The sequence below is a fragment of the Callospermophilus lateralis genome, chromosome 16, assembly GCF_048772815.1.
Source record: "Callospermophilus lateralis isolate mCalLat2 chromosome 16, mCalLat2.hap1, whole genome shotgun sequence".
Lineage (NCBI taxonomy): Eukaryota > Metazoa > Chordata > Mammalia > Rodentia > Sciuridae > Callospermophilus > Callospermophilus lateralis.
The window spans coordinates 90,076,058-90,098,872 of NC_135320.1; the positions used below are offsets into that span (position 1 = coordinate 90,076,058).

At 54.0% G+C, this 22,815-nt stretch overlaps 1 protein-coding gene across 1 annotated transcript in view; it reads right to left on the bottom strand.

The window, feature by feature from the left end:
- The window catches only part of Tsnare1 (t-SNARE domain containing 1), a 197,150-nt gene that overhangs the window by 134,800 nt on the left and 39,535 nt on the right, over positions 1-22,815 (bottom strand). The window contains exons 2-3 of the mRNA XM_077105567.1: positions 18,527-18,669; positions 10,010-10,516 (exon numbers count right to left, since the gene is read on the bottom strand). Coding sequence (XP_076961682.1) covers positions 10,010-10,516; positions 18,527-18,614 — 595 coding nt within the window. The 5' untranslated portion in view covers positions 18,615-18,669. The remainder of the gene's footprint in view (positions 1-10,009; positions 10,517-18,526; positions 18,670-22,815) is intronic.

Consider the following 22,815-nt stretch of genomic DNA (forward strand, 5'->3'; position numbering starts at 1 on the left):
AGATGGACCTGAGCTTTTGGGGGCCAGGGTGGAATGCTATGGTTTGGATGTGAGATGTCCCTCTGAAGCTCCTGTATTAATTCAGGAAGTAAAATGGTGAGATTAAATTAGCGCTGTAACTTAGTGGGACTAGTAATGTGAATGGATTACTGGGCGTTGACCACAGGCAGGTGGGGTGTGCCTGGAAGACGATGTGCCCTAGAGGGATATATATTGTCCTCCTGGCTCCTCTTCTCTCTCTCTGCTTCCCAGCCAACAAGAGCTGAGCAGCTTCCCTTTGACACTCCCTTCTGCCATAATGTAGTGCCTCACCTCAGGCCCAGAGCAATGCAGTTGGCTGACTTCGGAAACCCAGAGCCAAAGTAAACTTTTCCTCCTCTAAGTTGTTCTTGATAGCTATTCTTGGTTACAGCAATGAAAAGCTGGTTAATACAGGGGACACCCAGAGGTTTGTGCTCTCTGAGCCAGCCTATGAGCCTAGAACAAAGTACCACCTCCTGGGCTTGACGAGGTTTCTCACTAGGACACAGGCCCAAGCCCACTCCAGAGTCACAGGGCTGGCTGGACAAAGGCAGGGTCGGCCCTCCCTCTCTAGAATGAGCAGACCCTGCTGATGCACCAGCTTATAGGCTCACAGGCCTGCCACGTCCCTCCCCTGCCAAGCCCCCAGGTCCAGCTGCTATACTCACAGCACAGCCTGGAAGCACAGCTGAGCTGTCTGCAAGAGAGGCTGCTCCAGCTCATGTTGCTGGCCTGAGAAACAGCATCTGACAACCCTGCACACACCACTGCTGCACCTGCAAGGCTCTGGAGCCCCGAGATGCCTTCACCAAGCTCAGGCTCAGGATGGACACAGCCAGGGCAGCAAAGAAAGGGACAGGACAGGATGAGCTGTGCCCATGGTGGAGGAGTGACCACCACTCTCCAGCAGAAGCACACAGAAGGAGCCCAACGACCAGAGTGCCACTCTCCCCACTTACAGAGGCAGGAGACCCACCCAAGGCCACACCACCCACCCAAGGTCACACCACCAGAAAAGGGGGTCTGAGAATGTCAAAAAGGGGGAAGGAAAATGTCAACCATCCAGTCCTGGGGGCTGCCCTTGCCCCTTCCAAATTACCTGTTGGAGGCTTTCAGCCAAATTATTGTGCATGAACAACCATAGTCACGTGGGCAGGCTCCAAGGCCCAAGGTGGCTGTCCATTCTGCAGGATTCAATTCAGGGCTGGAGGAGGAGGGGTGGCCAGAGCTGCTGTACACAGAGCACCTGTCCTGGGAGGAGGCAGGACCCCATGCGATCAGGCATCCTCCTCACTGCCACCCCTCAGCCAACTCATGAGGCAACACTGCAGGGCACTGTTCACTGCTAAGGAACCTCTGGTGTTATGGTTCGGATGTGAGACATCCCTCAAAAGTTCATGTGTGAGAAAACGCAAGAAAGTTTAGAGGATTCATAATTAGGTTATGAGAGCCTTAACGGATCAGTAAATTAATGCCCTGGTGGGGATTAATTGATTGGTAACTGAAAGCAGTGGGACGTGGCTCGAGGAGGTGGACATTGGGGTGTGGCTTTGGGGTATATATTTGGTACCCGGCAAGTGAAGACTTCTCTCTTTGCTTCCTGATCATCAGGTGAGCTGCTTCCCTCTGTCATATTCTTCCACCATGATGTTCTGCCTCACCTCAAGCCCAAGGAATAAAGTCGGCTATCCATGGACTGAGACCTCTGAATAAGCCCCCCAAACAAACCTTCCCTCTTCTATAATAGTTCTGGTCAGATCTGTTAATCACAGCAGTGAAAAAGCCGAGTAGAACAGAAATTGATGCTGTGACTAACCTGACTGTATGGTTCAGAAATTTTGGGGGCTTTTTGGAATTGGTGGGAGGAATTTTGAGATGCTCAGCAATACAAGCTGGAAATGGTTTAGAAGTTGTAAGTGGAACTTAATGGCCAATTGTGGGGGGAACTCAGAAGACCAGAACAGCAGGAGTACCGTGGATAATGAAGATAGGACTCAAAGAGGGTTTCGAGGAAAAGAAGGACACTACTTATGTTACGTTCTGGCTGGGAAGTTGTCTGCATTTTGCCTGTGTCTTGAGACATTCTGTGAGACTGATTTTAAAAACAGTGGACTTTTTAATCTGGCAGAGGAAATTTCTAGAGAACATAGCATTCAGGAGGCAGCATAGATATTGTTGGAGGCTTTTAGCCAAATTACTGTGATAATTAGGACACTTAAAAAAAACTTGAAGGTGAGGGCAAAACTGGGACTAAGTAAGTTGCAGTTTTTAAAACATTACTACCACTAAAGAAGTGCTAAAGACTTTGCCCAGAGACAAGGAGAAAGATGGCCTCAGGAGCTGCCAAGACCATACACTTCTCATATTCAAGGAGGTAAAACTAAAAATTCTCTTGAGAAGTGACCAGTGGGGTACCCTTGAGAAAACGCAAGAAGGTTTAGAGGACAAATAATTGGGTTATGAGAGCCTTAAACCAATCAGTGACTTAATCCCCTGGAGCGGATGATTGAGGGTGACTGAAGGCAGCCAGGGTACGGCTGGAGGAGGTGGGCATTGGGCATGGCTTTGGGTATCTATTTTGTTATCTGGTGAGTGGAGTCTCTCTTTCCTTCCTGATCATCATGCGAGCTGCTTCCCTCTGCCATATTCTTGCACGGTGATGTTCTGCCTCACCTCAAGCCCCAAGGAATGGAGCCAGCTGTCCATGGACTGTGACCTCTGAGATCATGAAATCATTTCCTCCTCTATAATTGTTCAGATCAGATCTGTTAGTCACAGCAGAAAAAAAAAAAAAAAAAAGCTGACTAAAACAGAGCAGGGACACACGAGTCACCATGGCCACCCCACTATCCCTGATCTGGGAGCCCTCCAGGCCGCCTCTCACCCTGCCTGCCAGCAGACCCAGTGCAGTACACCCACACCACTCATGCTGTACACCTGCAGGCCTGGACAGGTCTTTGCAGGCGATGGACAAATGTCTCTTACGACTAGAGTGGCCATGCTGGCCACCAGGTCCAACCTGCATCAGAAGTAGAGTCAAACACAGGAAGAGCCACAGCAGGACCAAAGGGCGAGGGGGGCTGCTCCCCAGCTGAGCCCGAAGTCCCAGGTGGCAGTCCTAGCAGGGGTCCAATGCCCCAGCCAGTTTCCTCCCCAGCAGGGCAAGAGAGGTAACAACCCTTCCATACCACAAAGCCAGGGAGATTACCTGGTAGCCCTGACATTTCCTTCCAATGTATCCCTGGGCTGTGCCACTCTGCCTGGGACTCCTCAAACCCCACCTTCACTTTGGCCCAGGCCAAAGTCCACACAGCCCTTCTGGTCAAGGCTGACCGTGCCTTCTCCTGGTGGTCAAAGTCAGCTCCAGGCCCTGTGCTGTGGTCAGCCTCCAGGAGATGAGGACTTACTATGGAGGACAGGGAGCCTGAGAAGCCTGACAAGACCTGCCTTCCAGATGGGCCAGTTCTCACTAGCACCTCCTGGTTGAGCACAGTTCCTTGTGCCCTTACCCTCACAAGCCCTCCTGAGCCCCCTCATCCAGAGGCGCCTGCCCCCTTCCCCTCATGACTGCCTGCCTCTGCTGCCTCAAGGAAGCCTCACTCCTCTGTACTGGTTCACTGCGGCTCCAGCTCCCTCCCACCCAGCTCGGTCAGTCCTGGCCACCCCTGTGGCTGACATAGCACCAACTGAGGCAAGATCACTGGGGCAGTAGAAGCTGCCTCCTGGCCTCCAAGACAAGCCCTCAGTGGCTGTGAGTGTGGTGTGGTGAGGCGTGCAGGGACAGCCCCACAGCCGATGGCAGTGCTCTAGGAGGCAGGACTCCACCACACACCACTGCCACACACACCCCCTTAGGGAGGCCCCTCCAAGCCTGAGATCTCCTCCCAAACCCAGCCTGCCATCCACAGGCTTGGGTTCTGGGACCTGTCACGGGGGCTCTCACAGCCTCAAGTTCTCAGCTGTGGAAGGGGGATCATGACAGTTTTCCTACACAAAGACATGGAGCGAAAGCGCAGACAACAGCCACTCCCATTTTTTATTGTCTGCAAAAAGAAACCAAGGAGCTCTTTGGCTCCAAGCACCCTTGCTCTCCACAAGACCCAAGTTTAGGTGACATGGCAGTTTATGCCGGAGGGGACAGACCCTCCCCAGGCTACAGGGCAGCATCCACCCCCACCCTTTTCTTTTTCTGAAGGCCATGGCTGGGACAGCCTCTTCCGGCAAGTGTTGTGGCTCACTAGCTCGGCCCTGGCTCACACAAGTCCTGCCGGGGACACAGTACCTGGTGCTGGCACTGCTGCTCCCACAGGAACACATCTTCCAGGCACACAGCCCTGCATGCAGTGGCTGGGCGGGCTGCAGATGCTGCCTCTAGGCTACCAGGGAGACAGCGACAAGACTCCATAGCCACAGGGCTGGATCAGCACTCCCCACATGGGCCGGAGGCCGGCCTTCATAGGGCAGAGCGTGGCACCGAGGGCAGACACCATCTGCCTCGTTATCAGAGGTGTCCGTGTGGTGGAAGGACACTGAGCCCAGGGCTGGGGGTGGGGGGTGGCTACACCCAGGAGCACACGGCTCTTGGGGCTCTCTAAGTTCTGTGCAGCCGCCCGGTCACTGCAGAGCCCTGGTAGCCCAGCAAGCTAGAGGTCGTGGACCAGTCCAGTGTGTCCTGGCTGGCATGGGAGAGGTGTGCAACCCAGCTCTGGTCCAGGGCCCAAGATGCCAAGGCCTGATGCAGAACACAGGTGTGGGCAGCCCAGGAGGCCCTGCCCCCAGAGGGGAGCACAGGCATCTGGGCACACAGCAAAGCACTGGGTTACTTCTGACCCTGCTGGGGGACCCGGAGAATGAGATCACAGGGAAAACAGGAGGGCCGGGCTGCAGAGCCAAGGCAGGGTTGCCAGCTGGCACCCCGGGGTGCAGTCATCACAGGAGGGGAGAGATGTGTGTTGATGATGAAGATGGAGACCCGAAGGCCCAGACACAGAGCAAAGACAGCTACAGCGTCCATCCCAGGACTGGCTCTTTGCCCTCCATCAAAATCTGGGGAGGGCACCTGTGCAGAGTCCCCATCTCAGCAGATAAGAGCAACACCACAGGGAACACTGGCAGACACCGCCTGGCCATGCAAGCGAGGGCACTGTGGGCCATCTCTCTGAAATCCTGGGCATGTAGCCACATAGCTATGGGCATTTCCCAGCCTCCTTTACAATCAAAGAGGTTGACTCCCGCTCCCCATGACCCACCACCCCAGAATTTGAGAAGTGAAGTATGCGAGCTCCCTCTCACATGCTTTAAAGAAACATCCACCCGATGGCTGCCTCTCACTCAGTCCTCCTGTCCTGGCTGGGATGCCATGGGGTGCAACTCTGCTGTGATCACGCAGATGAAGGATAACACCCTCGGGGAGAGGGCGCACACTGCCCACCTGGCCTGGCTGGACTGCGGTACAGGAGCGACACGTGCCCCATCTCCTGTCGGTCTCCGCCTCAACAGCACAGATGCCCTCACCCAACACACGCACGTCAGCATTCACTAAGAGAGGACGTGCTGTGGACTTACCTCCTCAGCACACAAAGTGTGGAAGGGCAGAGGAAAATATGCTAGTCCTCCTCTCTGCCTCTTGCCCTCCCAGGTCACACAGCCACAGGTGGCCACTCTGATGTGACAAAGGAGCCACACAATTCCCACCTAAGCCGCTCTCATTCGGGGCAGAGGACAGTTCAGGGCTGATGGAGAAAAGGGGGCCAGCCCAGACCCCCAGACTGAAGCCACTCCAGACTGCAGAGCACAGGGAGGCAGGGGAAGCTGCAGTGGGTCAGACAAGTGACACCAACCCTGAGCAGCACGCACTACTCCAGGACAGGGGCAGGGGAGAGAGACAGAAGGGCAATGCAGGGGGCAAACACCAAGGCAGCAGATTCAAACAGAAACACACAGCATCATACTAAAGATAAAGGAGCCAATGTGCCCGGCCAGGCCCGAGCCGCCAGCCAGGGCAGACAGCTGGCATGAACTATATTGCGATTGAATACCATTATAAATCCAGTTCCTCGGCCGCCACAGCGACGTGTGCACAGAGCACAACACTCCCGCTATCTCCAGAGGCTCTGGCGGACAGCACATCTCAACCACTGCAATCAGAAAACAGAGACTGTCCAATCAGAGGAAGGGAAGATTCCACTGTACAACTACTCTAAAGCCCTGCTGTTCATACGCAAGATCACGTCTTCTAAAGCTCTCGCATGGAGCCAGAGCAGCTGCACTCCTCCCAGGTAGAGTCAAAGGCAGGACACCTGCAACCTGGAGAAGAGACAAAACAGACCCAAACACACGGGAACCCGCATCCCCCCGCCCCAGAAACACAGGTGCACAAACTGACAACTGCAAGAAGGAACCTCAACCCACAGCAGAGTCCCGAGTCGACCCCAACCCTGCACCCCCAGTCAACAGTTGTGGACAGAAAATGGGCAAGGACTCAGGTGAGGAGAACACGCCTCTGAGTGCAAACCCGAGCGCACATGGGGGGTGCCCTGTGGCACAAGTCAGCGCACCTGGAGGACACACCGAGGTGGACACACAGACAGCAAGGCCACAGACATATCTGTGAGAGTGGACATCATGAAAAATACATTCTCTGCACACAACAGAATTAACTAGAGATCAGCAGCAAAAAGAAAAGTGCCAGCATACATCATTACTTCACATTAAACAGCACACATCTAAATGAATGCCACGTTGAATAAATCACAGGGGAAACCAGAAAATATTTTAAATGAATGAAATGAAAATGTGATATATTTATATAAGTAAAGCAATGCAAAAAAGAAAGTTTATAGCAACAAACATATTAGAAAATAAGAATGGGCCTAAGTCGATTATCTAACAAAAGCAAAATGAACCTAAATAAACAAAAGGAACAAAAACAAAGATGATCAGACATAATTCAATAGACATTAGAGAAAAATCAATATAATCAGGTTCTCTCAAATGATGAATAAAATCAATACATTTACATCAGACTAATTATAAGACCACAAACTTAAACCAGACTAACCAAGGACAAAAGCGCCAATGCAGAGTAGCCAGCCCCCAGGAGAGGAGGGGAGCGCCACTGCAGACCAGCAGAGAGGAGACTTGGGGTCTCTGGCAGTCTCACGGGATTAACCTACAACTTACTCCAACAGACATTCAGATAGACGGAAGCAAGTGGGCAGCCAAGTGAACGGCCATCTGCCTGAGACAGAGACAGCAAAGCAACCCAGCACCTAAAACCCAACTGACCCAAACCCACCACGCACAACGCTGGCTCAGTGTGCGTCACAGGTTCAAGTGCAGAAGCCTGAGGCCCAGAACTTCTACACTTAGAGCAGCAGGGACTTCTCACAGCCTGGGAGTGGGCAAAGACTTGAGGCAGGACACAAACAAAGGCACAGAGGGAGAAACTGCTCAAACAGTGAGACTTTTCACCTGCAAAAACACTGTTTAGAAAACAAAGACAAGCCACAGTCTGAAGGAAAATATTCAAATTCAGACACGTGACAAGATAACATAATGTTCAGAATAATGAGCTCAGTGACACTGTAACCTGATATCACACTGCGATGGGTTCAAATAGACACTACAAATAGCCAGTACACACAGCAGGACGCTCCACACCAGGGAAAGGCAAACCCAACCTGCAACCAACCAGACACCAGCCCTCACCACCCACGGTGCCTGGACCCCCAAAGTCCCACGATGCCAGCTCTGGCAAGGGTGGAGAGCAAGTGCGCTCGCTCCCACTGCTCAGGTACAACCACTGGGAAAAACAGTGTGCTGTTGGTCAAAGCCACAATTCAACTCCTAGGTGTCAATCCCCACCTAAGTAGAAGCACCGCCCTGTGAAGACTGTCCCCAAACGCCAGCAGCACCGACTGCGGAGCACTCAATCCCACTCTCCAGAAGAGAAGGTTGAGGCTGGAAGAGTCACCAGCAACATGAAGGTGCATGGGAGGTGCCACCACAGAAGAGCCAGATCATGCAAGGCCAGGGGCAGGAAGCAGATGCTAGAGAGCATGGGCTGCCTGCAAGTGACAAGATCTGCTCTAGAGTTACATGGAGGTGACAGATGTATGACGGCAAGAATATGCTGAAAACCACTGAACTACACACCGTAAGAAGGGTGAAATGGAGAATTATGATGTGTGACTATTATTTCATTTAAGAAATAAAATAATAAAATAAGAGACTGTGGTGCCTGCCAAAGGCCCAGCACCAGCTCAACTTAGCAAGATCTGGCTGTGTGGCCTCAGGCAGCCCCTCAACCTCACCTCTGCAGGAAGCAAGTGAGGGCCCCACAGTTTGGACCCGGGGACCTTTCCAGACCTTGCCTTCAGAGATCCCAGGCCCCCCCCCCCCCCGACCTGACAGCACACGGGCAGGTCCTACAGCTTCCAGGACACCACGACCTACAGATAACAAGGAACAGCAGCCAGAAGACTGTCCACCACAGGGTGGGGACCAGGAGAAGGGGACAGTACACAGGCCAGCTGCTAGTCAGATGGCACCATCTTCACAAGTCTTAAGTTCTCTACCTATTTTAAGGACCTGGTTTCAAAGCTCTCCAAGGCCCACCCTCAGACCAGGGACCTGGAGCACCTGTTCAGACACCTTGCAGGCCTGCCAGCTCTGCCACAGCAACGGCCCAGGGCACCTCGTCTTCACTGCACACGCCCCTGGGCGGCAGAGCAGATCTGCGCACACACACTAGGTACCCTCATGGTCATCCAGCCACAGCCCTGAGCTCTGGGGATATTGTAACCCGATATCACACTGCAGGCCCTGCAGAACAGGGCCTCGACCCTCCACAACTGGGATCCTCTGCAGGGCCCACAACTCCTTCCTGGCCTAGTACAGCAGCTGCTGCCATGGCCCAGGGGTCACCCACACCTGCACATATCTGGGCCCCACTCCGAGCTCCTGGACTTCAGGCCTAACTGACCTCTCTTGACCTCCCCAACCTGTCATTTGCCCCCAGACTTACACCCTTTGGGTGCTCCAAGAAAGGCCCTGGGCAGTCCTGGGCAAACCCTTCCCCAGGTCTCAACCTGCCCACCATGATGCAGCAGGTTGAATCCACCAGGACTGAGGTCTCTGATGGGCAGGGACATGGCGTAGGGTACGGTGGCACCCTTCTGCATCCCAGTCACTTGGAGGCTGAGACTGGAGGTCGGCTTGAGCCCAGGTATTCAGGACCAACCTGTCAAACACAGCAACAGGCCCCCTCTTAAAAATAAATAAGCAGAAGGATTTCAAGTTCAAGGCCAGCCTCAGCAACTTAGCAAGACCCTAAGCAACTTATAAATAAAAAAACAAAATAGGGTAGGGATGTGGTTCAGTGGTTAAGCGCCCCTGGGTATAATCCATGATAATAACTAGATAAAAAAATAAATACCATCACACAGCAGCATTATCTCACATTACAGCTCTGAAACCAGGTCATTGAACCAACTTAGCAAGTCACAGTGAGCATTTTTTTTTTTTTTAAATGAATAGGACAAGAAAAAGCAGCAAAATATCCGGCTTTGAAATGCCTGTAACTCAGCAGTGGTTATGATCCCAACATCTCTTACTCCCATCACATTGAAGAGACTGCCTAAATGACTGGGAGAAGAGAAGTAGGCCCACTTGTCCCTGTGCTCCGTGTGGCTCCAGGACAGGGCAAGGCGGGCCCTGGCAAGAGCTAGGTGGGCAGTCACCACCCACTTCTGAGCACCTTGGCACATTAAAGATGTCTGAACATCATGAACAGGCATAAGTGAACGAGGGAGTGGGGCAAAGAACAATGAACGAGGACATTCTGAATGACAACAGTGGGGACAAAGGAAGACATGGACAGGGAGGAGACCACTGTGGAGGAAGGTGTAGCAATGCGGCCAAGGTGCAGCCACCCTCCCTCTGGCCACGGCACAGGTCTGGAGGGCGAGCTGGCCCAGGAACTCACCTTTGGGCAGCTCGAGGCCAATGCCCTCGGCAGGCAGGGCTGGGCAGGAGAAGGTCTTGGCCACTGCCTGCTCCACAGGTGTGAGGGCCAAGGCCTGTGGCTTGCCGGCGCCCAGGCCAGGATCAGGGGTGGCCTTCTGGAGGTCGCCGAGCTTGCGCCGCACAACAGCACGCAGGTCCCGCCACTTGTGCTTCAAGTCAACGACGTCACGGCGGCAGTAGCCCAGGGCATTCACGGCCTGCAGGATGCGGCTCCACACGCGGTACCTACGGGTGGCCTCGGCCTTCATCAGCCCGGTGCCAAACAGCAGCTGGTGGTGCTTGCTGACCTTGGACACCAGCACCTCCGTCTCCTGCAGGCAGAAGTTGGGCTTCCTCTTCTTGGCCCGGCTGGCACTGGGTGCCGCCCTCCGGCCAGGGGGCCCCACAGCAGGGTCCTTCCTCGGACCAGAGGCAGGGGGCGAGGCAGGCTCCAGGGTCCGGCGGCCCTTGGAGGCAGCGCCTAGTCCTGGAAAGGCACCAAAGCGGGTGTTTAGGTCCCTGGACCTGGCGGGGGTGGCAGCTCGGCAGAGCTCCCAGGGCGCCTCCTCTGTGGTTGCTGCTTCAGGACACAGCTGCCTGATCCTGACTACCTCCCTGCTGGGCACCCAGAGTCCTGGGTTCAAGACCCCCTAGCTTCCACTGGCCTGCCTGTCTTCCCTTCTTCTTCACCACCATGGCAGAAAGGCAGGGACAGCCACCCCTGGGCCCTGTCCATCCTGCTGGGGCTAGCCCTAGGACAACCCCTGCCTGAGAACAGCCCTTGCCAGCAAAAGGCCAGAGTGCCATCTACACCTGGCCGCCTGCCAAAGCACAGCCTCATGAGCCCAGTGGGCACTGGCCTTGGCCTCCATGCCCACGCTGGAGCCACGGCAGCAGCAGGAGAGAAAGCCTGATTTACAGCACGCTCCCCTGCCACCCAGTATGCCACAGCCCTCCCGCCCCAGCCCGCCGGGGCCCCGGCCAGGCCAGCAAGCAGCACCAGAGCCTCCCTGTCTTTCCCTACCCATGAGCTTTGTCTCCAAGCTGTGGCTTCCTGGAGGCAAGGGCCCGGTCTGCTGTCAAAAAAATACCCAGCTCCGTAGGAGCAAGGGTGGGCTTCCCACAAGCAGGGGCACAGCCCCCAATGCTGGAAGACTTTCGGGGCAGACTTTTTTAGGGTACCTAAGCCCCCTCAAGAGAAGCATGCAAGACCAACAACTCTGCCCTGTCCCCCTGGCCAGTTCCCCTAGAAGCACCAAGAAGAGGCCTCTCTGGCAGGAGGAAAGTCCACCCAGGCCCTTCTGCAGAGGCCACCATCCCTGTGCCTCCTCCACCATACACCTGCCTGAGGGCTGCACTGCCCCAAACTACCCTGGTCTTACAGACTCTGCGAGGGGACCCATGCCTCCTGGCTCACTATCCAAAAATGGCCCACACATACTCCAGTTCTGGCCCTTGGGACAAGAAGACCAGCCAGGAGGGGAGTATTATGGTTTGGATGTGAAGTGTACCCCAAAAGCTTATGTGTGAGACAATGCAAGAAGGTTCAGAGGAGAAATGATTGGATTGTGAGAGTCTTGACCCAATCAGTGAATTAATCCCTTAATGAGGATTATCTGAGTGGTAACTGGAGTGGTAGGGAATGGGTGGAGGAGGTGGGACTTGGGGGCGTGGCCTTGGGGTATATATTTTGTATCTGTGGGATAGAAACTCTCTCTGCTTCCTGATCAACATGTGAGCTGCTTCCTTCTGCCAACTCTTCCACCATGTTGTTCCGCCTCTCCTCAAGTCCTGAGGAATGGAGCTGGCCTTCTGTGGACTAAGACCTCTGTGAGCCTCTACAGTTGTTCTGGTCAGATCCTTTAGCCACAGCAGAGAAACAGCTAAGTCAGGGAGGAGAGAGGGAAGGGTGCAATCTAGCTGCTCTAGGGGTGGAGGCTCCCACAGGACAAAGAACTGCACCAGGTGATCTTCACAGACAGAGTAAGAGCAAATGCTCTGGACACATGGGGAGAAAGGTCACAGATGCAGCCTTGGCCAATCACAGACGGGGGTGATGCCCGGACCCACGCCTAGTGTCTGAGAACCTGCAGGGCCCCCTTCCCACGCTCTCCCTGCAGGAGACACAGTCTCCACCCAGCAGTCACTGCCCAGCACGACCCAGCCTAGGAGGAGGTACAGACCCTCAGTGACTGGGACCACCATTTGCTCAGCAGTGGGGACCCACAATGCCCTGCCTGCGCCCCCACCATCATGCATCTCACCACGGCGGCACCCGGCCACCCCAGCCAGGCTGCAGGGCCCATTATCTCACAGGGATCCCCCAAACACCCCTACAAGGGCTGGTCCAGTCTGCTCACCTGAATCACACAACTTTGAACTTGGGGGTGGACAAGCCTGGGACATTTATTGTTTTAGAGTAGAATAATACAAATTACATGCAGACAATTAGGGCTGGGGCTGTAGCTCAGTGGTAGAGTGCCCACCTTGCACATGTGAGACACTAGGTTCAATCCTCAGCACCACACAAAAATAAAGATAAATACTTTTTTAAAAATGCAGACAATTATGAATTTAAAAATAAATTATTTGCAACCAAGATATCCCCAGATGGGGCTAGGGCTGTAGCTCAGTAACAGAGCACTTGCCTAGCATGTGTGAGGCACTGGGTTCAACCCTTAGAACCGCATAAAAAACTAAACAATTAAAGGCATGCTGTCCATCTACAACTATAAATTAAAAAAAAAAAAAGATATCCCCAGATAAATGTTAACCTGTTAAAATACTGTATATGGCTTTGCTTCTTTTATTTACCACATTTGTCACTAATTGTAACACATAGCAAATCACTCAAGGTCCTTCAACACTGTGGTTTATTTTAATTTTTTGCGGGGGAGGGGGGTACTAAGAATTGAACCCTCTGCAACTAAGCTACATCCCCAGCCCCTTTTTACTTTTATATTTTGAACTCACAACCCTCTTGCCTTCACTCCCAAGTGGCTGGGTCACATCGGCTGTGCTAGTGCCCCACTACACTAAGATTTTAGTGAGGTGTCAGACTGCATTATGGACTGTCACTTAGTGGACCGCACCCCTGCACTGGTACGTACAGTCTTTCTGAGTTGGCACTGTGAAACCATGCTATGGAGAGCACCTCTGCCTGCCTCCAAGAAGAGGCTGAGGGAGGGAACATTCCGGGCGCCCCAAGCTGGCTGCTCTGGAACCAGACAGTTCAACGGAGAACAAGCCCTAAAGCTGCATAATTACGGATGGGGAAACAGGACCTGGGTGCCCAGCAGAGACTGGGTAAATGTAGCGGTCCTCACCCTGCAGGCACATCCCTCCACAGCTGTCTGTCTCCCTGCTGTCCTGCCTGGAAGTAACTGGGCCTCTCCAGCCAGCCCCACCGAAGCCTTCACAGGCCAACCACGGTAGAGGGAACTCACCAAAGAGTGAGCTAAGACCCCACCAGCACCCTGACAAAGCCCCAGTGTGAAAAGTCAACGTGTCAAGACAACACCAGCCTTTTTCTGATGAAAATGAAATTACACTAGAAATCACTTTTAAAAGACATGAAAAATATACATATGCTTAGAAATTAGTAAATCTATTTGTAAATAATTCCTGGGTCAAAGAAACCCTGATTGAAATTAGAAAATATTTAGAACTAAAAAATTTTTTAAATACTCTGTTTTTAAATGTGTGGTATTCAACTAAGTGTACCTCTTTGGAAATTTATTTATTTTAAATACTTTTATTAGGAAAGAATAAAAGCTGAGTATTGCCTATGAACAAGAAAAACATCCAATCTGCAAGTCAGAAAAAATAAAATGGCATCAATTCGAGAAAAGGGGAGGAAAATAAAGAAAATACAAGCAGAAATTAATTAAAACTTGAAGCTAACATGTAGCAGAAAGATGAAGAAAGTCAGAAGTCACATCACAGAGAGATTCGTACACCTATTTCAAAGAGGAAAACGGGAAGGCAAACACACTGCCAGGAGTGGAGGGGACATCACTCGGACACGGACAACCTGAGCCAAACAAGGGCGACTGGCCACTGCTTGCCTCCTGGGGCCCTGGCTACACAGGAAGCAACTCACTCCACCTGGACCCCAGGTGGCCCAGCGCAGGGGCCAACTGGCCTGCTACCTTCAGATGGTGCTGGGCCCAGAGCAGGCTATTTGGAGTCTGCGCTCCAGCCCACCCAGGGTGCTGCCCACGTGGCACCTGGCCAGGACAAGCTCTGTGCACATTCCTTCCACCTCAATACACGGGAACATCTGGATGAAGCAGATGCTTTTCCAGAAAATGCCACTTATCAAAATGACCCAAGGAAAAACAAAAACCTGAACAGATTTTTACTACAAGGGAACTTAACAGGAAGTCAGAACTCCTACAAACAAAACCAGTCTCCCAGTAAAATCCCAGAAACACACAGTCCTATGTGCCCACAAACTCACAGGAATACATGAGGGTCATGACTCGGGACAGTTTGGCCCAACTTTTCACTGTGAGTGGGAAAGCAGTTACTAGAAATCAAGGTCTGGACTGTGACCTTTTCCTGGGCTGGTGACACACAGGGGACCCTCCCTGCAATGCTGGGCAGATCCAGGCAATCCCACGATCACCAAGGAAGCTACCACAACTCCACAGGTTGCTGTGCTGCCACAGCCTTCTGGACACCATGCCTTGAGGTCCTGCACCTAGTGTCTGCAGACGCCAGTCTCCGTGCGTCAGGAGTCAACACTTCATGAAGACAGCCTTGGTGTGAGGCCATCTGCTCCCAGCTGTAGGACTGCAGGGTCCTGAGCACCTCAGGGAGACTGGGCACGCCAGGGAGGAACACCAGCATATTCACGCTCATGATGGCTCATGGGGGCAGGACCCTTCGTAAGTCAGGGGACCATCTGCAGTCACCAATTCCATCAATTCTCGGAGAGAGGCTCCAGCTAGCTCAGGAAGGGAAGAAAACAAACAGGATGAAGCCAGGGACAGGAAGAGACAACGACGTCATCTTACAGGAAACTGAAGAGATGCCGCGGACAAGTCACGGCCATTAGGGAGAGGAGTTTAGCAGAAGCTGCGTGCAAAACAGTGGGCAGAGGTCGGCCACACTCCACAGAAGCCTGCTCCCTCCAGCAAACAGACCTCGAGGCAAAAGAAATCGAGATGGAGGCACCCAGGCGATCATGGGCTCAGAAGGTACACAGAAGTGTCACAAGAACAGCCATGGGAGAACTCAGTGACCCAGCATCGAGGCTGAGACATGCTGCAGCGCTGGAACCCTGTCACTGGAGACAACTAGATGTTCAGACCAGGTGACCAGAAGCCTGACTCGTCAGAGTTCAGGAAGGTTCAGACAAGCTCAGCCGGGCAGGAGTCTGAGGTAGCAACAGAGAACACAGAAGGCTGCCCTGGGGGTAAACACATCACCATGTCTACTTTTGTATGTTTCAAAGTATCCATGTTTAAAAAGTTAAAAGAGCAAAACATTTAAATTAAATAAAATCGCTGGACGCTGCTTTTTAAAATATCAACTGTATATGTACACAAGCAACAAACATTTGGAGAAGTGTCATACTCTGAAGAGTACCACCAAAAATAGCAGCCAAATAGCAGCATGTTTTTGTTGTTCTTCTTCTGTTGAAACAAATTTAAGATATGTAAATCTTCATGGAGAAAATGACAAGGCTCTATCAAAAGACGTGAAAGAAGACCACACATCCAAAGACGACATGCCGTGGGCTCAGGGTAGGAGGTCCCCGTGCAGGCTCGTGCCTCGGCAGGCGAACCCAGAGCCAGCCAGTCAAACCCAGGAATGTGACACACTGATTCTCAACTTCATGTTCAATAACAGAAAGCCCAAAATACATAAGGCATTTCTATACTACAATGAGAAGGGCAACCTGCCCTGGAAAACAGAGAATTACGAGAAAGCTGCAAAAATCAAGACGGATTTAACACCAGAATAGAAAACTGACCGAGAGGCCCCAAGGGACACTGGCTCTCCTTGGCCAGTGCTGCAGGTCTGCAGAAAAAGGCAGAATACATGGTCTGGACCATTTGCTGCTCAAATCGTGGAAAAAACATTAGAGTCCCTCTCCTGCTCACACGACCTCACGCCATCAACGAGGTCACTTTCCTGGAGAACACAAAGGCACACCATTAAACCAACTGACAGGAGAGTGGTGCGGGCGAGAGGAGTAGGAATTCCTGCCCACAGCAGGCAAGACCCACAGGGGTGTCCACAGCACGTCATTGAGGGTTTCCGTCCCCAACACAGAGGAAATGTAGAAGAACAAGACAAATCCAAGATAAAAACAAGAGCAATGAGCTACAGAAAAGACCTCAGGGCCCAGTAAACACGAACGGTCACCCACCTGAGCTAGGAAAACAGACTGAGGCCAGACAGACCGCCTCACACCCACATGTGTGAACTGGGAACAGCCTGGCAACAGCCCTGTCCAACACCATTTGGTGCTGACAAAGACATGGAGTGGGGCCGGAGGAAGAGGGTGGGCAGCATGAGAAGAGCAGGCGCACAGGAACCCCGCAGGACTGCGACCCTCGTTCCACCCCGAAGACTCTAGCCATGGTCTGTGCTGGCATGGAAAGGGAAGCAACCTGGGCGTCCCTCAGACATGGAGCTGGCAGAGATGCCACAGTGCACTGTAGAGCTGCATGCAGAGCATGGGGAGAATGAGCCCAAGGAGCCCTGGCCGTGCCTTTGGCCTCAGGAACAAAATGCAGAGGAGAAGTAAGTCCCAGAACTACACGAATCCCACTCGATAAGGCCCAAAGCCACTTCGAAACCAGCACTAAGGAAACAGAGCAACACGCACAGGCCTCGCGGCCGGAGGGAGGGAGGCGGGCTGAAAGGGCATGTGCTGATCTGTAGCCCAGGATCGATGAATTCTGCACCTGAACCACAAACGTGCACCGCACACAGGGCCCTGAGAACACATGCAAACCGAGGGCCCAGAAAGGCGCTCGCCCTGCACCCTGCCGAGGACCCTGAGGGCTGCCCCAGCCCCGTGGAAGGAGGCATGTGACCGGACACTGTCCTGCTGCCCTTCCACCCACGTCTCTCACTGCCACCCCTCCCAGGCTCCAGCTGATGGCTCACAGACTGTCCCCATTCCAAGGCTCCCTCACCTCCTCGGCTCAAGCAGCCCTGGCTAGCCAGCCCAGTCTTGCTCTTCACACAGTTCATGGCGCCCACGTGAGGTGATCTCAGAAACTCTCCCAGGCAGAATGTGACCCTAGGGCATGGGGCTCACCTGCTTCCTCTACCCCATGCCTCCAGCTCCTAGAACACAGCCTGGCACACAACACACGGCAGTGGAGAAGAGGAGGCTGAGGGTGGAGGAGCCTGGGCAGCTGCTGTTCTGTGGGAAGAGGAAGGGGAGGTCCTGTATGGCAGTGGCCCCATGAGGAAGAGGGAGGTGGCCACTTCTGATGAGGTCTGGGACCCTCACCCTTCCTGTACCATCCACTTCCCACCACAAGTGAGAAAGACACCAGCCCCACTCTTTGCTAGAGACGCAGAGGTAAAAGTCAATTTCAAGCCCAGTGGTGGTCCATGCCTGGCCTCCTCCTCTGAACAGGCAGCCTGAGGAACTGAGCACTGGCCAGGAGCCTGGAGGGCCACAGGGAAGACAGTCCCCCAACCCACAGAGAAGCCCCCACCTGAAGCTCAGTGGAGTCAGGCCCAACAAATGTAGGCTTGCAGTAGCTGCTAGGCTGAACCCATGGCCTGGCCCAGAGCCGGGGGAGGTGAGCAGAGAGCTCAGGCACCCCAAATTCCATGTCTTTCCCCACCTCAAGATGGCAGCTCATGAGGCTGCCCTGCACCAGAGACTGCAGCCGGATGAGCCTGGCAGCCAGGGCATGCCTAACAAGGGAGCCAGGGGTGCCTTACAGGTCACACCCACATGTGTAAAACTGGCAACAGCCCCTGTCCAACACCAGCTCTACAGGGGGCTGAACAGGGAGGTGGCCATGAGGCCCAAGGCGGGGCCAGGTGCAGGGGACGGGGCCTAGAGCTCAGTGACGCACACAGGCAGGGCTCTGGCACTCAGAAGTGTCAGGGTAGATCTCAGTCCTGCCCTACACCAGCTGCACAGCCCCGGGGAGCTGTCATCCCCCAAGTGAGGGCTCAGTTTTCTTCTCCACATACTACACAAATGGTCACCTGCTCCGCGGCAGCATCAAGAAGGCTGGATGTCATCATTCATGCACTCAGCCACGACCAGACACCCAGGCACCATCGACAGTTCAGCACTGAGCGCCAGCTCCTCACCCCACAGGAATGCTGACCCCACAGTCTGCCCCCACACAGGACAGCCCCTCAGTCTGTGCACTCCCCTGCATCTGGAGCTCAGCAGCCACAGCAGTCTCTGGTCACGGGCCACACTCCTCAGGGAACATGACATGGAGAAGACCTGCCCATAGTCACCATGCCCACCCATCCTAGGTGCCAGCTGTGTCTTTACCTGGAGGCTGACAGCCTTGCCTCGAGGATCCCCTGAAAGGTCCACGGGTCCCCAGGCCACCTCCGCTGGTGATGGACCCATACGACATCTTCTGACACAGAAAGGGCAGGCAGCGTTCTCAAGAGCTGGAAGAAACACAAAAACTGGGGAGGGAAAGAAGAAAAAGAGAAGGGGTTAAATCCAGATCCAAGGTGGAGAGGGGCTTCATGCCCATCGTGAACCTGGGTCCTCTGTGTCTTTCTCCAGCTGAACCCTTGGATTCATGGCAGCCTCCAGGGAGTGGCTCCACCAAGCCCCTTATGGCAGCCACTTACTCCACGGAAACATGGCCCTGAGGAAGACACGCCTGAGCTCTCCCTGCAGAAGTCCCATGGGAGCCCTGCTCCCCTATTCCCACTCCACCAAGTTTCTGGGTGGCTGGCTTTCCCCTGGCTTGCCCGCATGGACTAGTGCTGCCCAGGAGCTGAGGCTGCCGGCAGCATCTCTGCCTCCAGCACCGTCTGCCTGAGCGGCCCCTAGTGAATGGCAAAGCAGGGGTCAGGCTGCAGAGGGGATCTGACCAGCCATTTGTTAACCTGTGCCACTCTCCATAAGCCACTGATCCCTCTGGGCCTCAGTTTCTTCCTCTCTAAAATTAGGGCAGTGAAAGTACCTACTCCCCAGGTTTGTTAGGAGCCGTGGCACACGTGACATGCTCAGGGCATCCAGCTCTCAACTCCACAGTGACGCCAGCCACCCAGCGGCTTGGCACCCTGCCTCCAAACCAAGCCATGACCAGGGGCCATGAGATAGTCTCTGGCTGGACGCGGCCAGAGCAGCGCCTCCTGGCTCCCAGACCCTAAGGTGGTCCCTGTGCATGCATCCCCGGGGACACCCCAGCCCTCCAGATCCAGCTTGTCACTTGTCACGCCTTCAGTCTGGCCAGCCTCAGTTCTGAAGACCCTACAGTGACCACCACAAACCATGCAGCCCTGCAGGAAGAGGGGGTCTGGAGCAGAGGGAGCTAGAAGCACAGAGGGTAAGAAGCAAGCCTGAGTCCCAGCACCTGAGGAAGGCCAGCATGCCCCTGCATCCCCAAGGAGTCCACCTGGGATCAGCTCCTGTGCATGGTCGCACTGTCATCCACCAAAGCAGTGGCAGCAGGGACTCCAAGCATCCTGGTCTCAGGCCCCCAGGACACTGCTAAGAATCACTGAGGCCCAAAGAGCTTTAGCTTATGTGGAGTCTATCCACAGATATTTACTCGTCTGAAATTAAACAGACTTTTCAGTTGTTTGTTAATTCATTTTGAAATAACACTGGTTAACCAATTATCCTAACCTAAATATTTTTATGGAAAATGACTACAGTTTTCAAAGCACAGCACCTCATTGAGAGCTACCTGGGCTCACGTCAGTCTCTAGGCAGGCTCGGCCACACACCTGGGTCTGGGGCAAGCTGCATCCTCATACTGATCTGGTCGCTGGGTATAAAGAAATCCAGCTATGCAGGAGATACAGTTGGCAGAGGGACCCTGCAAGCCCCAGGGAACCCTGGGGACCTGCCTGAGGCCTTGTGCCCTGTGGGCGGGAAGTAGGGCTCCGGGACTGGCTCAGGGGAGAGAGGTTATGGAGGTCTGCTGGCCCAGAGGGGCTTAGGGAGCCCAGGGGCTCCATGTTAGATCAGGTCACGTGAGGCAGACCTCAGCCCTCGAGGAGGCCTCCACAGCAGGGCCTCATAGGGGGACCTAGGTGGGTACAGCGAGGACACACGGGGACCCAACTTGAAGGAGAGAGAAACTCTTCAGAAAAGAAACCCTAGAAAGCTGACCGTTAACGGACAGCACTCCCACTCACAGCACCAGCGCTCATCTGAGTCCATCACCTTCACAGGCTCAAGCCCTGTGAGATGGCAAGGTCACCCTTCCATTGCAGGGTGTGGAAACGAAGGCCCAGAGACATAGGACAACTTGCCGAAGGTCACACAGCTGGTAACTGGAGGAGACAGGCTTCAGAGCCAGGCAGTCTGGCTGCAGTGCCCAGACACAACTGCACTGTCCCCCACCACCCCACCCCGAGGAAGAAGCCCAGATAACAAAGGCCCCACAGTCCCATGGAGACTTGAGGACTTCAGGATGTACTCCATAAAAACCAGGGGTCATCTAAGGAAGGAGGTCAGCTGGGACTGCTTAAACCAGAGGCAGGAAAGGGAACCAGGACTGCAGCTGAACAAGGTGGGCAACCCACTGACCATGCCCCATAGAAGGTTCTGGACAGACTTCCTCAAGAAGATGAGACAACAAATCACTGATATGAAGAAACATGAGACAGAGTGGAAGAGGGTTCTATGTCTAGGACCCAAGCACACAAGGCAATCAGGAACCCAGGGAAACCAGAAAGGCAGCCAGATGAGAAGTGGCGTGGCATGTGCACAGTGTGCTTGAATGCCACCAGTGTAACATGTGCAAGTATGTGCGTGTGTACACACACATGTGTGCATGAGTGCCTGAGGGGGTGTGTGTGCCTGTAACTGTACACACAGGTGTGAAAAGAGACTTCAATCTCCACATCTTGCAAGTCAATATAATGCCTAAATGCTTTTTAAAAAATCAAGTAGCAATGCAGCATTTAGAGAAAAGATAAACATCAAAAGAATCCACTCTCAGAATCAGACGTACTCGGCTCTGGGGAGGGCAAAAGAGGAGCACCAGGGATTGCTGTTTTTCTTAATTAATCTTGTAGAATGCATTTACTCTCTAAACTATATGCATGTATAACTTTAGAGTACTAAAGATCATTTGCAAGATTCCAGTGAAACATCATGCAGACAAATTTGCCTGGAGATGAGGTGGAGGGCTGCTGGGGGCTCCCTTAGCAGACAGGAGTCAGGCAGAACCCAATGCTGTGCTCAAGCCCTTGGAAGATGCCCCAGAGCCACCTCACTTTGCCATGCACACCATCCCACAGATATGCCCCACATGCCCACTGGGCTCCAGGCACTGTCACGATATATGCCTGGCCCAGTAACACACGTCCTGGCATCAACCCAAACAGCCTGAGAACTCCAAAAGGGCCTCCCGTGAGCTTGGGGAGCTAGAGCCCCAGACAGGGAAGTCCAGCAGCTCAGAAGATTCTGAGCTCAAAGGGCACTCTGGCCTGTGAGGGCATCTGGACACTCCTAAGAATGACAGACAGCAGTGGCCAGAAGTGACAGACATGAGGAGAGCTGGTGGGGAGTGGGTCTCCTGCTGCTCCAGTACCAAGAATGGACTGCTGGCGGGACACCAGTGGGACTGCTGCTGCGGCTGGGCTCTGGAGGGGCAGAGCAGTGGAGCCAGCAAAGGGCTGGCAGAACCCAGGGAGGAAGGAGGACAAGCCCTGGGTTCCTGCCCGCTGAGAAAGCAGGTGGGCTGTGCTGTGCCCTCCCCACTCCAGAAAAGAAGGGGCAGCTGTTTATGCTAGAAGGACCCCAAGGAGCTCGGCAGATAACTGAAGCCCTGGGTGGGCTGGACAGAGACGGGGTCTGCTGTGTGAATTCCTATGGAGACATCCTGGAAGAGAAGCTGCCGCAGTGTCAACACAGGAGGGCCAGGCAAGGCGGGCAGGGGACGAGAGGCCCAGATAGCCTCTGAGGGTGGGTGCAGTTACCATGATTTGCTGCCAAGGGCAGAGGGTCTGCTGGACTTCATGAGAAGGTGGCACAAGAAAACTTGATGTGGGTCTGAGAGAGGTGGAAGATTCCTTAGACGGAAGTGGGAAGAGATTCAGAACTCCAGGCACAATTGCAGAGGGGTAGCTGGAAAGGGGCTGAGCAGCCCCAGCACCAGGACCCGCCAGGTGCAAGAGAAGCCCTGGGTGGCCTGCTCTCCAGCAGGCCTCGACGGTAGGCCCCACCTCATCCAGCTCGCAAGTCCATTCTGCTGAGTGATGGAAGGTGTCAACACCTCTGTGTCTGCTCAGCCCAGCCTGCTGGAGAAGCACTGCAGCCAGAGGAGGCAGGCCTGAGTACACAAATGCCTCCTGGCCAGCACCCTGGGCCCCAGGGGACACCTGCAATCCAGCAGGTGCATGTCCCATTTCTGAGAGACAAGAACACATGGGGTACTCAGCCCCGCCAACCCAAACTGGGAGTTTGGCACCCCTGTCTCCAGCATCCCACCCGTCCCCCTCCCCCAGACCCAGAGCCAACAGAGTAACCTAGGAGCAGTTTTGAGTGGCCCAGGAAGCACAGCCACGCACATCCCAGCACCTAATGTCCCGCACTTTGAGACCACCAGGCAGGCACCTGTGCCCTCACAGGCTTCAGGAAGC